A 14,145-nucleotide genomic window follows, 5' to 3' on the forward strand; every position below is an offset into this window, starting at 1 on the left:
CACAACCAGAGTTTTTGAAGTCTGCATAAAAATGATTTAAATGACTTTTGAATATTACTTTAAATACTTAGATTTAAAGTTCTGAAAAAAGTTTAAATACAAAGATCAGTATTGTCTAATGTTTTGGCTGCAGTGTGTTTTTGCAGACAGGTATAACAGAACAGCTTTAGTGTTTAGATTTTTTAAACTTGAGTATGAACTTATACAAAATGCAGCAAGATATTAAAAAAAAAAGTGGCATCGTTCCATCTCTGCTTTGATTAGAGACACAGCTCTAATCAAAGAGGTGGTCCGCTTGCCTCCGCCCCAGAGAGAAGGGTTACATCTCCTGGGTTTAGGTGTTTTCCAATTTGTCATCATTTTGAAAAGTTTACATTTCTTCAGTGTTGAGCAGCAGAAATGAGACTTTCCTATCAGAGGTCATTTTTGAAAAAATGAGGTAAATCAACCATGAAAACCATGAATCAACATGTGAACATGAGCTGATGCTGCTGAAGTGAAGCAAAGTTACAGAGGTTTGATTACAGACACAGCTGAGAGTTTGTAATCTGTCATCATTTTAAAAAGTTTCCATGGAACAGCAGAAATGAGGCTTTACTGTCAGAGGCCGACAGCACTGAACACAACAGCAGACTGGTGGCTAATAAACAGTGAATGATGCAGAAACAGATGTTTGAAGCTGTTCTTGGAGTACACTGAGAGAGAGAGAGCTGTGCAGGCAGGAACAGCCAAAGTCAGAGAGAATTCATGAGCATGTTTATCAAACGTGAAGCAGAGTTTGGATCTTCTTTTGCTGCTGCTTCACTCAGTTTTGGTTGGAGACAGATGAAACCTGCAGCTTCAGGATCTGTGAGCTGTCCACTTTCAGCCCCGACGGCGTGTCCGTGTACGTGCCGTCGAGTGAACGATCCACGCTCTGTGTTTCCATCTTTGTGTGTTTAGCTGCTCTCATTTACTGTTTTAGCTGTTTGCTGCTTGTTGAAATAGTTTGTGAGCTTTAACCTGAGATTCTGGCAAAATACATTTATATTAAACATCGATTCAGGATTGAATGAATCAACATCGTTTTATTCAAATTAAAACCATTTAAATGGGAACATGAATTTTTTACAGCCGCCTCTAATGCTGGGTAATGTCAGCTGGTCCATGTGCAGCTGGCTGTGAGGCTCAGGGAGCGTCTACAAAGTGCAACACTGAAAGAACATCATCCATAAATATTGAGTAAGAACTGGACTCTCATACAGCGAGACTCAAATGCCTTTAAACATCAGCTTATCCTGCTGATCCAAGTCCAACACTGAGTTTGTAAAAACATGTTTGTCAATCATTTTGTTTGGTTTCTGAGGAAAAAGATTCAATAACTTGCTGCTAATACACAACATTTCATCATATTTCCTCATAACCCTCTTTTGTCTGACCATTTGATCCCATTTGAATTTGCAATAAAGGATCCACAGAGTTTGGTGACAATAATGACAGTAGATGTTTGTGTGAAAGTGCTGGAAGCAAATGAGTGTGTGATGTTCTTTCAGTGTTGCACTTTGTAGACGCTCCCTGAGCACTGGTCTCACAGCCAGCTGCACATAGAGACCAGTGTTGTTAGTCCAGGTCAGAAGATGACTTGTTGGAATGAAAATGAGCTTGTAGTTTGTCTGCTTTAATAATGTGACTGGAAAAAGGTGTTGGACTTCAAATATGTCCATTTCTGTCACACTTCACCTTTAAAAGTGAAGCCATGTGGTTCCTGGAAGGAAAAACACGACTTTTTCAAGTCTTTGTCCTGTTTTTATGAGAAATGTACGACTTTAATGTGAAACATTCAGAGTTTTTTCTCTTGTTGTGTTTGTTTGAAGCTGCTTCCTGTTGGCTTCAGCTGTTTGGAGTTTCCATTTTCTAAACTTCTACATTCTGAACCTTCTTCAGCTCTGAACAGATGATGAAACACTGAATGATTTCAAGCACTTTGTCTAATAAACTTACATCTTTCATTCTTTATACAGATTGAAGGACTGTGATTTGTCACAGATCAGCTGTGATTATCTGGCAGCAGCACTGAAGTCCAACCCCTCCCATCTGAGAGAGCTGGACCTGAGCTGGAACAACAAGCTGCAGGATCCAGGAGTGAAGCATCTGTGTGGTTTCCTGGAGAGTCCAGGATGTAAACTTGAAACTCTGGGGTCAGTCAGCATGTTTTAGTTGTGCTGAGATGAATATGATGTGAAAGTTGTGCTGACACTAAACTGCAGACATCAGGCTGATATTATACTGATCCACACTGAGGATCTTCATGGTAAAGTCTGTTTTCTTCTTCTCTGGTTTAGTCCATTGACTGCAGCAGAACAATGTTCACATTTCAAACCTTCAAAGAAGAAGAAAAATCCTCCACTGGAAAATTCACTGTGAAACTCTCAAACTCTTCATTGCACCTTAAAGTCTGTCTGACACTGAAATCCAAAGCAAAATGTGCGTTTGCTTTACAGACAGCAGTCCAACACAAACATACACACATCATCCAAAACACAGTCCAACATCCAAATCTCCTCCACTGCCAGCATGAATGATGGGAAAGAGAAGGAGGAACACTCTGACATTCAGGGTTAGAATGAGTTTCATCAAGCAGACTGTGAAGATCAAAGCTGCATTAGAAAGCTTACATGAATGAATGAGTGGACAGAAGTGGACAGAGATCATCTGAAGCACTTCAAAGGCTTTAAATCAGCACATTTCTCTTTATTCTTTATCAACTCTGTTAGTTTCTCTCAGTTTTCTGTTGAATGAAGCTAACAGCAGGCTAATAAGATGCTGACCAATAGGTTTCTATTAAAGGTTGTAATTTGTATATGAAAAAGTGCTTTGGCTCAGCAGGGATCAGCTTACAGGTAGAATACAGCTGCTGGATGGGATTAGCATGTCATAGCTATCTACCAAACTGCTAACTGGGGGATTTCAGGCCATCTATGGATCATTTTTGCTAACTGTTTATTCAGCTTAGGCTCACAGGGCTGCAGCCTGTGCCCTAGCTGTCATAGGGCAAGAGGCGTGGTCCACCTGCACAGGTGAGCAGTCCATCACAGGGCCAACAGAGAGCGACAGAGAAGCACTCCCTCACATCCACACCTACAGCCAATTTAGAAGCACCAATGAACCTAAGCAGCATTTCATTGGACTGTGGGAGAACATCCAACCTCCACAGAAAGGCCCAGCTGACCAACAAGCTTCAACCTACAACCTTCTTGCTCTAAGGCACTAGTGCTAACCACTTTTGCCCATTTCAGCCCAAATCCTGCATCTTCCTGTTTCTGACTCCAGGCCAGCTCCACTAACACTTTCTCATCAGACACTGCCACCTAGTGGAGGAAGTCTTAGTTCCATTTGAAGCTTCAGATTACAGTTAGTTCCTTTACAAAGAGGTGGAGGTGGTGGGGCCACAGCACCATCATCACTGAGTGCCATAGGACACTTAACCTTTGTTTCCATATGCTGGGAACTTCCTGTTGTTCCAAGGAGGACTGGAAAATGTGTGAAAATCTCCCAGTCAGTTCCTCACAGCACACTTCAATCATTTCCCTCCCACAGCATCAGGACCAGGGCTTTTTCTCTCTTTGGTCCCACTAAGAGATTTCCACACAAACACCTCATCAGTGGGACTCTCAGAGCTACCAGCCCTTTGCTACAATCACAAAGCTCTTCATTGAAATCAATGATATCAAAGCTGGAATCAAATGAGTCCAAGTCTTCTGCTGATTCAGCATCACATTCACCTTTGCTCCTTGTTCTGCATCCCCACCATGGACTTCATTCCTTTCCAAGCCAGCCTTGAGTGTCCTTTATTCAGCTCATCCTCTGCTTTACTTTTACACCTGATTTTAGCTGCTTTATCTCTCTTTCAACAGGTTTCTGTGCCTCAATCTTTTTCTTCTCTCCCTCATAACAAGACAGCTTCTTCTGCCTGAGAACATGTTGGAGTGATTTACTAATCCAGGGCTGCTTATTGGGGAAAATACTTCCTGTTTCCAAAGTAATCCCCATTTTTCCCAGAAAGAAATGTCAGTAGAAATCGATGATCTAAGTGAGAACATGAGCCTTTAAAAAGTCCCAGTGGGTGCAGTCAAAGCAGTCCCTCAGTCCCAGTATAGAGTCTTTGGTCCAGACTGGAACAGCTGTGTGCCCAGTTTGAGCTCTCTTCAGTGCTGTGACCTGACAGACCCAGAGGGGCCATCACATCACATTTAGAAGCTCCCCTGATGGAGCCACAACACATGTCCAATACTTAGTCTGTCTTGTTGGACCAACTGGAAGAAATGATTCAAGGACTTAGTCACAGAACAGAGATTCAAATCTCCAAAATCCAACTGGCTGCATCAGGACATATAGTCTGAAACTCTGCACAGTTTCCTGTTTGAAGCTGCTTCCTGTTGGCTTCAGCTGTTTGGAGTTTCCATTTTCTAAACTTCTACATTCTGAACCTTCTTCAGCTCTGAACAGATGATGAAACACTGAATGATTTCAAGCACTTTGTCTAATAAACTTACATCTTTCATTCTTTATACAGATTGGTGAACTGTGGTTTGTCAGAGATCAGCTGTGATTATCTGGCAGCAGCACTGAAGTCCAACCCCTCCCATCTGAGAGAGCTGGAGCTGTATGGAAACAACCTGAAGGATCCAGATGTGAAGCAGCTGTCTGATCTTAAGAAGAGTCCAGACTACAGACTGGAGACTCTGAGGTCAGTAGAGTGATGGAGTGAGTGGGTGGTGCTGTCAGCAGTATTGTACTAAACACAGTCAGTATGAAACAAAGATCCAGTGTTTCCTGTAAAGCTGCAGCTTCTCAGTGAAACTGTGAGAGGAGAACGGTGACAGGCTTCAGGATTGGACACAAACACTTCCTGTTTCTCACCTTTATGGTCACCATAGTAACGGCTGACACGCTCTGATCAAACACTGTCAACAGCCAATCAGCTCTCTGAACAAAGCAGCACGCAGACCAATGACTGCATTGATTTCCAAGTTTAAAGCAGTGAAGAACACAGTCTGTAGGTGAGGAAGAATTTAGTGAGAGCAGATGTTTGGATGGAATTCCTCCAGTTAACAGCTGGAACCGTCCATCTGGATTGTTGGGCTTGTTGTTGGGGTTCCTACAGAGCTCAGAGTGGACACACCAAGGTTCTTCTAATGAATGAAAGTCCAAACTCAAACTAGGAGGGAAAAACATTTTCAGCAACTTCAATAAAAATCCAAAGATTAGAAAAAGTGAAGCAACAATGAGTCCTAGTACAGTCCCAGCACTGACGTCCCTGCTGCTCTTTATACTGGATGTGCTGCATCACTGACTGACAGCTGATGAAGAGTCTCTGGAAACACTCGTTTATCTCCTCTGCTCTTCCTCCTTCTCTCTGCAGGTGGAGACCATGATGGTAAACAGGACGGTGTGTGTGCTGAGAGAGGAGCAGCTGTGTCCTGATGATCCAGAGAGGTTGAAGCAGCAGCAGCTTGTGTGTAGAGACGCTCTGACTGGGCCATGTTACTGGGAGGTGGAGAGGAAAGCTTCATCCAGCAGTGACTGACAGAGGAATGAAGTGCAGATGACTGTCAGTGCTGCAGAGTGAACTGCTCTGAGAACAGCTCCACTGTCAGACACAATGTAGAGTCCAGCATCAGCCCTGTGTGTCCCTCTGGATCTGACAGAGGATCATCAGTGTATCTGGACTGCTCTGCTGCTGCTCTGTCCTTCTACAGTCTCTGCACAGTCTCTGTCTCACTCTGGAAAGATTTTACAACTTGTTGTAATTACAGAACGTTAATATAATATTCAAACATGTGATCTTCTCTTTATTTCTGAATCTTTACCAAATAAAGAAAAACCAAACTAACAAACAGAAGCTGTCGTGTCCTTTTTCACCACATCTGTGAATCTTTTCTGTGTTTTTCCTCTTTTCCTCCTTCCTGCAGCTCCATCTTCATCATTCTGTGTCCAGTATATGTGAACACGTCCAAAGCATCTGAGCCTCATGTTACCCGTTTGTGTGAGTTACGCCTGTCGTTGTGTTGTGGTGTATAAATAAGTGGCAGGAGACAGCGCTGGATCTCTGAGTTCTTTACTCTCAATTTCTGCAACATCTGCAATATATAGAAATGCAAACCTGTGAGCTGTGTGTGTTGTGCGTCTGCTCGGCCACCTCTCCTCCGGCCATGCTGGAAGCAGCTGTGCGTTTGACAGTTTTATCGACTCGACAATAATCGAACAAATTAAATGTTCAAAAATATCAACTTAAGCACTTCAAAGTCAACAAAAAGCTTAAAACAATGAAATAATATTTCACTGACAAAACAACAGCTCATAAGAACGATACACAAAATAATACAGAAACAAACAAATAAAAGTTATTAACCAGGATCCATGTTTTTGTCACAAACACTGAATCAGCTGATTCACTCTTTATGTTTCTGAGTTTGTTTTGTGATTATAGTTCTGGTTTCTGTTTCTGTGTCTTCACTGTGTCCCACGTCTCCTTACTTTGGACTCTGTGTTATATTTCCTGTTTTACTTTGACAGTCCTGTGTTACTGTTTCCTGTCTCGTGTGTGTAATTGGTCCCAGCTGTGTTTCCCTCCTGTCTCCCGTTCCCTGATTACTAAACTGCGTCCACGCCGCCGGCGCTCCTCTCCACAGCTGGATTCCAGGATTTCAGAGCATCCAGCTGTGGTGAGTGATGGAGACACTTTCTCTGCTCCCTCAGTAATCAGGACAGTTTATTGAACATCAGAGGACATAAAGGACTGTTTTTCACCTGCCCGTTCTGAACCTGGACATTAAAGACTGCTGGCTTCAAGGACATTAATCCCAGTTTCAGCCAGCCAATAACAGCCTGTGTTTTTCAGCTCTTTAGGAGTCAGAAATGAGAAAGACACAGACTGCTAACCTCTCCCTGCAGGAAATAAGCTCCGCCTCTTCCTGTCCTGTATATGAGGGATTCTGACATGAGACACAATGAGTTTCCTGTTTATTGTGACTTAAAGCGAGCAGCAAAGACACTAAACTGTGTGTTTCCAGCTGAAGCTGCTTTTTGTGTTGCTCCCACAATCCTGTCTAAAACAGTCAGTGAGGAAAACTCAATGTGACTTCAGAGTGACAGAGGTAAGCGACTCATGTTGTAACTGACGTCAGACGCCGGAGATTTTGGCGGAAAATTAAAGCGAACGGTAGTTTAGAATTGAACAAATTCCTTTAAGCTTCAGTATTACCAAATACACTTATCAATAGTCTTCTAACTAACAATATTTGTCTAAATCATCTCCAACACCCTGGAGAACAACGGGGAGAGTTTAGAGGCTCTCCAAGATTACATTGATCAGTGCTTTCAGGATCTTGTGATGAAGAAGGCTCAGAGTGCAAAACCTTCATCAAAACCCACCTGAAGCTGCTGGAGGACACGGTGAAGAACATCGCCTTTGATAGAGTGCATCGCATCGGCCCCATGCGGGCTGCGACCGGGAGACCACGTCCTACTGTGGCCAAGTTCGGCCACTTCAAACAAAAGGAACAGGTGAAAAGTCTCCGTGTCCATCGGTGTTTCTCCACGTCTCTCTGTCTTCTTCGTGTCATCTCTGTGTTTCCCTGCTGCCCTCATGTTTTCTGCTTTGTCTGTTAGTTCTTCCCAGTTTAGGTTGATGTTCACTTCTTCCCTCACCTTTGTAATTTTCACTGTAAATAAATCTCCACTCGCATCTCCACCGCCGTCTGCATCTTGGTCCTCATTCACTCCACCACACGACTGCTGCCCCAGCCGTGACAACTTTTGATGTTTCCTCTACATTTACCTTTAAAAATTATTTACTTTACCTTGTTTGGTATCATTTGGTATCAGATGGCCGACTTCTAAATGGTCACCATGGTCACCACCGAACTTGAGGAGTTTGCCCCCTCACATATACTAATGTGCCACAAACAGGACTTTAACATCACCAACCATTCCCATGTTATTACGGTGTATCCATATAACTGGCCCACCCTGTACAGTTATGCTTTCATGTTGACATACTGTATTAACACAATTCAGGGAGGATTCTAGGATCAGAGCTTCGGGGGGCTGAGCACCCAGAGAGCTGCCCAGCCAGCCAAGATACACTTTACTCGTCACAATGAGACTTCTTCCCCGTCTCTGTCGGTCCCTGCATCCTCCCTGTCCTCATCGTCTGTTGTCTTCGCCTCCTTTATCAGTCATCATAATTTTACCATCTCTGTGCAAGTCTGCAAATTTCTTTATTAAATCAAAAGATTCTTAAATCCATCAAGTCTCTCTGTGCCTGGGTCCTCGTCACAAAACATGACATCACTGTTTTGTACTTTTTAACAATTTAATCCCACATTTGTGAAAGAAAAGCAAAACACTTTTTTGAAAAGTCTGTAACAAAACCATCAATTCTGATCAAGGTTATTTAAATGCTGCCAAAGAAGAATGGATTGGAATAAAAAAAATACATATCCTAACCTTAATTACTGGAGGAGAATAATGAATGATGCTCATAGTGAGTAAGAAGTAAACTGAGTGCATATTTTGGACAGAGATTCACTTTTAATGTGTTTGTATAATATAATACAGATACATAAAAACACTCCTGAAACAGAATAAATTATTACAAATAAATTATTACAAAATATTAAAAAATATTATGGATACTTTTGTTGTTAAAATGTTACCTCTCAACCAAGTTCTGCCTTTTATATTTTTAGTAGTAGTGTGTCACACAAACAGGAAATATTGTCAAAAAAAAGTAAGTAAGTGCTGAAGCACCCCAAAAATGAACCAAAGCACCCCAAAAATGAACCAAAGCACCCCAAAAATGAACCAAAGCACCCCAAAAATGAACCAAAGCACCCCAAAAATGGGCTAAAATCGCCCCTGTTAACAAATAATAGCCCAACAGTCACTTTTATGCTTACTGTAGCTGTTAGCTAAAAACACTAATTTAGCCTAGTTTGCCCTGAATTCAGCTTTGACAGACATGATCGACTGTTTCCAGTAGAATTCCTCGTTGTCATCTTGTTCCCTCTCAGAGCCCCGTATGCTTGCAGAGACCCCTACAGTAGGGAAATGTGCCAAAGAACGTCCAAAACATTGCATTTTAGGTTTATTTATGCCTTACACACAATCCCAACTCTTTAGCTAACTTAACAACTTTGGCTAAAGTCTATAGTTAGTCTTACTCGTTTGTACAACATTACTGGATCGCCACTGTTTGAAATGATATGACATATGACTCTCACTGAAACAGCAAACTTTGTAGAAAACACAACACTTCTGATTCTCTATCTAGCTGTTTGGTCACAGCTGTAGATTACATTATAAGTGGTTGTTCACTCTTGTCAATAATTACATTTCTAAACTCTATTTGTGCAGTTACATGTAAACAAAGTCCAATATTGTATCTAAATGATTGTGTTATGGTGGGACAGTTTCCAGTTTTGTTGTATTATTGCACTAGGTATGACTGTGCAAGAGTTATCTTATCTTCCTTGCTTGCACCACACTCTTTGCAGAAATGGTGCACAGCAGCACTGCATCATGTTATTGTGTTGTATAATATACCAGAACTAATACAAAGCAATATCCATGTACACTATAGGTCCATGCCAATGTGCCCAAATGGGACCTCCATAAATGGTAAGGGGCGCAAAGGCACTTTAAGACCAGTGGGCACACCGTCGGTGCACATCCGCTCGGATGCTTTTTTCTATTCATTTATTTCCCTGTTTATTTATCGATGCACAAAAGCAATTATCTCAGAGACACCATCCTCTTAACAGAGACTCAAATCAGGAACCTGCAGATTATTAGTCAGCAGCTTTAACTTCCTGTCTTTGTCTCACTAAACCTTCCACGTGGAAACTTGAGCTGCCCACTCAAGCACAGTAGGCTTTAACTGGCTCTGCTCAAGTCACTTCAGTATCTGAGAAACTGTCTCGATGCATGCCAAAGAACACTTTGACAATACGCTTGTGTTGAGTCAAATCCACCACAAGCATATTCTATGGCAGTTTAATTCCACTCCACATAAAAATAGTCACGTATTATTTCCCCCCACCACACTTCCTGCCAGTAGCTGGTGCCCCCACCCACAGTGCATTAGTGGTTCTCTGTGTTTAGTGGCTCACTCTGGGCGGCTGCTCGGTGGGGCCCGGCCCCCTGGCTCTGTTGGGCCTGTGCTGCGGGTGGGGTGCCCTCAGGTCTCGGCCCTCTGGGCCCATTTACTGCTCAGTAACATTTAATATCTATTATTTACTACTACTTACTAGCCTACTTACTGCATATTATTGGTTGTTGCTGTGGGTTCCCCACTGTGTTGGTTTTTCCTTGTGTTTTTCAGCAGATGATAAAATAGATTTTCAGTATTTTTTCTCTCTTCCTCTCCATCTATTTCTCTTCTTCTCTATTTTTCCCTCTTCTTCTGTTAACTTTCTCCCCAGCTTATCTTTTTTCTTCTTTCCTGACCCCCGTTCTGATTCTAATGACTCAAAATAAAGTAAAATCATCATCAAATATGACTATCAAGTGGACCAGTATAGCAAAAACCATAATGATCGCAGAGGCCACAGAGCCAAGTGGCAGAATTTTCAACGTTCAAACCAGATAAAAAACAGAAATTAAATGGTGTTAAAAGCCATGAATTAAGGCAATTCATTCACAACATCATTACAAGTTTTACTGGACGTTAATATTTTTCTCTTTTTTCAGTGCAAAACAAACTAACAGTACACATGATGCTGGCAAGTTACAATGTCAGTGTCTTTTATAGATAGCATGTCTAGCATCATAGTTTTATAGATTACGTAGTCAGGGTAAAAACTCCATCTCTGATTATTATTGTACATGACTGTGACATGCAGCGGCCTCAGCATCATGATGAAGGCGACCGGAGGAGATAGTTTGGTAGACATCGATGTTTTGCCGATGAAGGCTCATGTAGCGGTCCTCTTTGTCCTAAACAACAATTTACACTGTCATTTACATTTAATTAAAGTGCAGCTTAAAACACAGACATAATGCACTGCAGCCTCGGCACAATTAAGTGTAAAACAGAACTATGGAAAACTCACAAACATCTGGCGAGTTTCAGATCCTGTTAAGTTAGTTAGACCTGATCTGTTTTCTCTGTTAGGATAAAAACATCAGAGGTCATGGGGTGAAAAATACCTCAAAAACAAGACCAGCTATGTCTACAACTAATGTGTGGTGTTTTAAAAGAACCTATGAGATACTTTGAACACCACAGTGGCTGCTGTATGCAGTAATGTGCTCAAGTGATTTCAAAGGGTCATTTCATGAGTTTAAGTGCGTCAGTAAAAGTTTTCACCTGCGAGGATTTCTCCTCAGGCTGTAACCACAGGTTATCACAGCCACACTGATGAGTGAAGCAGCAGCAGAAATGATGGGAACTGTAGGCATGAACTTCATGCCAGAAGAATCTCCATCGTCTGTTGAATGTTGCCACACACACAAAAAAACTTCATTTTGAAAACATGAAAAGTCACGAAATTTGCATTAGCCTGTTATATTAAAGTGGAAAACATGTTTATCTTTTCATTACATTAGAGTTACAATTGCATCATTCAAACATTTCACTGATGAAATAACACCAAAGTTGTGATTGGAGCAGTTTTATAATGAAATTTTAAACAAATTAGCCAGAAGAACAGCTTAAAAACATTCCAGATGTTCATCTCCTGACTGAAACCTTTCATTAATCCGCTGCAGGCGGGAATGACGACCTCAAACCATGTATGACAGAAAAGAAAGTGTTAACGCAGTTCCAAACATCCACCTTGAATCTGCGGTGTGGGTATAAATAGAAAATGTTTTTACCTCTCACAGTCACACTGAGATGGAGAACATACAATCCACCACGAAATCCACACTCACAGGTGTAGTTCCCACTGTCTTCAGATGTTAAGTTGAGCAGGTGGAGAAACACAGTCTCATTTTCTTTGATCAGTGTGAACCTGGAGTCACAGCCATGAATAAAGCCTCGGTCGTAACGATAGAGCAGACGACGCTGTTCTCCTCGGCTCCTCTCTGTGCTGATCTCACACAGTATCATCACAGTAACATTCAGAGTTGTTTTGCTGCATATTTGAGTGGAATCGGGTTTCTTTCCAATTGTCTTCACAAGAGTCTCTATAAATTGTTCCAGTTAAAATGAAACAAAATCGGGATTATAGTTTCTATATATTTGTTGTTGTGGGAAAATCAATCACATATATTATTTCACTAACCTAACTAAAGCTTTCTTCTTAAACACCTGGCTTTACAGCTTTTCTTTTTTAATTATATATATTTACCTTCACTGCTAAAAACCACAAGCAGAAGCAGGAGAAAGCAGAGTTTCCGTGCAGTCATGCTGGTGAGGAAGTAACTGTGGCTGACAGTGTGAGGTAGACTATAGTGAAAGCAGGAAGACTTGCACCCTCCTTATTTCACCTCTTGTGTCTACACTGAAACTTTTACTATGTCTAAAATAGAAGTGCATAAAAGTGGAAGGACAGTAGAAGGTGAACCACCAACATTGTTTAAGCCAGACTGATCTCTCTGTTTATCTGGATGGACATTGTGTTCAAATTATGATGAGATGTTTGTTCAAAAACAAAACTAGTCTGATACAAAGAGTCATGTTTGCCACAGTTTATTGTGTTTGTATTGTATTAAATCTGAGAGCCTGAGTTGGAGTATTATGACTGAATGGTCTCCATTACTGGGAAACAACTATCCAGTGTGAAAAGATGGACGTTTATTATAATATATGAATATTATTATATTAGTATGTCACCTAAAGTTTTATATACTTTAAAATGTTTCATAGAGCTTTATTATCCACTCCCACAGTTCCTGTGCTTCTTGCTGAGCGTGTCTTGTTGTCGTGTTGATGGTTCACTGAGATGAGAGTCTGGTAGGAATCACTCGATGGCTGCTGAAGGTTTGTATAGGGCTGATCTGGCTCATCGTCATCCTTTAGAAAAGTGAAATATTTTAGGTATTAATCAAGTTCAACCCGGTCTACCCACACACTCTATTGATCTTTAAATCTCTCCATCTGCTGCCTGGATTATTTAATGTTTCTGCTCATTTCTGTAAGAGCTTCTTCACAAAATAAAGGACACTGAAGTTGGCACTAATAGTATTATAACACTAATCTGTAATTATCTATATAAGTAACATCCTAAAACATAAATGTACATGTTTTATGTTTACTGGCAAACTTTTAACTAGCTGCTGTAGATCGTAGCAATAAATTGCTCACCAAACCGTTGGGATTTTCAGGTACAGACACTCCAGATGTTCCTGACCTTAAGCAGCCACGTTGATAAGAAAGGATGTCAGCATTAGTGTAACACTATTCACATTCAAACAGAGAAAAATCAAGTAAGAACATCTACATTTATATTATCTTCTCTCTTAATAATGATAATTATTTTTGGAAGGATAAAAAGTGTTCATTCTAGACATGATGTTTAACATACACCGAATTCTCATTTATTGAAATGTGATGTTTCCTTTTACTTTCTCTACATCTATATCATCTTTGAATTACTGCAGCAAAAATAGTCTCACCCATTACTTTTCCTCCAGTAGATAAATCCCACGATAACTCCAGTTATAAAGATGATCACAACACCGGGCAGATAAACGGAAAAAGATTTGTCTGCTGAAGTGTGGGCCTCGTTTGTGTCTAAATCATTGAAAAGATGCATTTGTCAGTAAAATCATTTACTTTCATTTCCTGGAAATCAAAACACAAATCAAACACAGTTTACGTCTACTGAAACTCTGAGTGAAGTAATGAAACCCCAGTTTTATAACCACAGAGCTTTAAATATTGTCACTGTGCTCTTTTCTTTTGTCTTCTTCTTCTTTTGCATCTTTTCTGAATATTACTATGAACTGAAATTGGTCCAACTGCTTATATACATTCACTGGCCACTTTATGAGGTATACTTGTTCAGGGTGTAACACAAATATTTCAGTGTTCATTTCATTTGTCAATCACATGTCAGCTTCATCTTCCTGGTTAAATAAAGGTTAATAAAATAATAAAATGTCAGCAGATCAATGCTCAAACAGAGCAACATGGCACATGTTACTGGTCCCAGT

At 40.9% G+C, this 14,145-nt stretch overlaps 1 protein-coding gene across 1 annotated transcript in view; it reads left to right on the plus strand.

Annotated features, from left to right (window-relative positions):
* The first annotated feature begins 434 nt into the window (after nt 1-434).
* Nucleotides 435-14,145, plus strand: part of LOC146682033 (NACHT, LRR and PYD domains-containing protein 3-like) — a 356,929-nt gene continuing 343,218 nt past the window's right edge. Inside the window, exons 1-2 of the mRNA XM_085448813.1 lie at nt 435-439; nt 2,001-2,177. Coding sequence (XP_085304939.1) covers nt 435-439; nt 2,001-2,177 — 182 coding nt within the window. The remainder of the gene's footprint in view (nt 440-2,000; nt 2,178-14,145) is intronic.

Source organism: Copadichromis virginalis, linkage group LG23 (genome assembly GCF_057382275.1).
Source record: "Copadichromis virginalis isolate Kocher_CV1m ecotype Utaka linkage group LG23, C_Virginalis_male_GT1.1, whole genome shotgun sequence".
NCBI lineage: Eukaryota > Metazoa > Chordata > Actinopteri > Cichliformes > Cichlidae > Copadichromis > Copadichromis virginalis.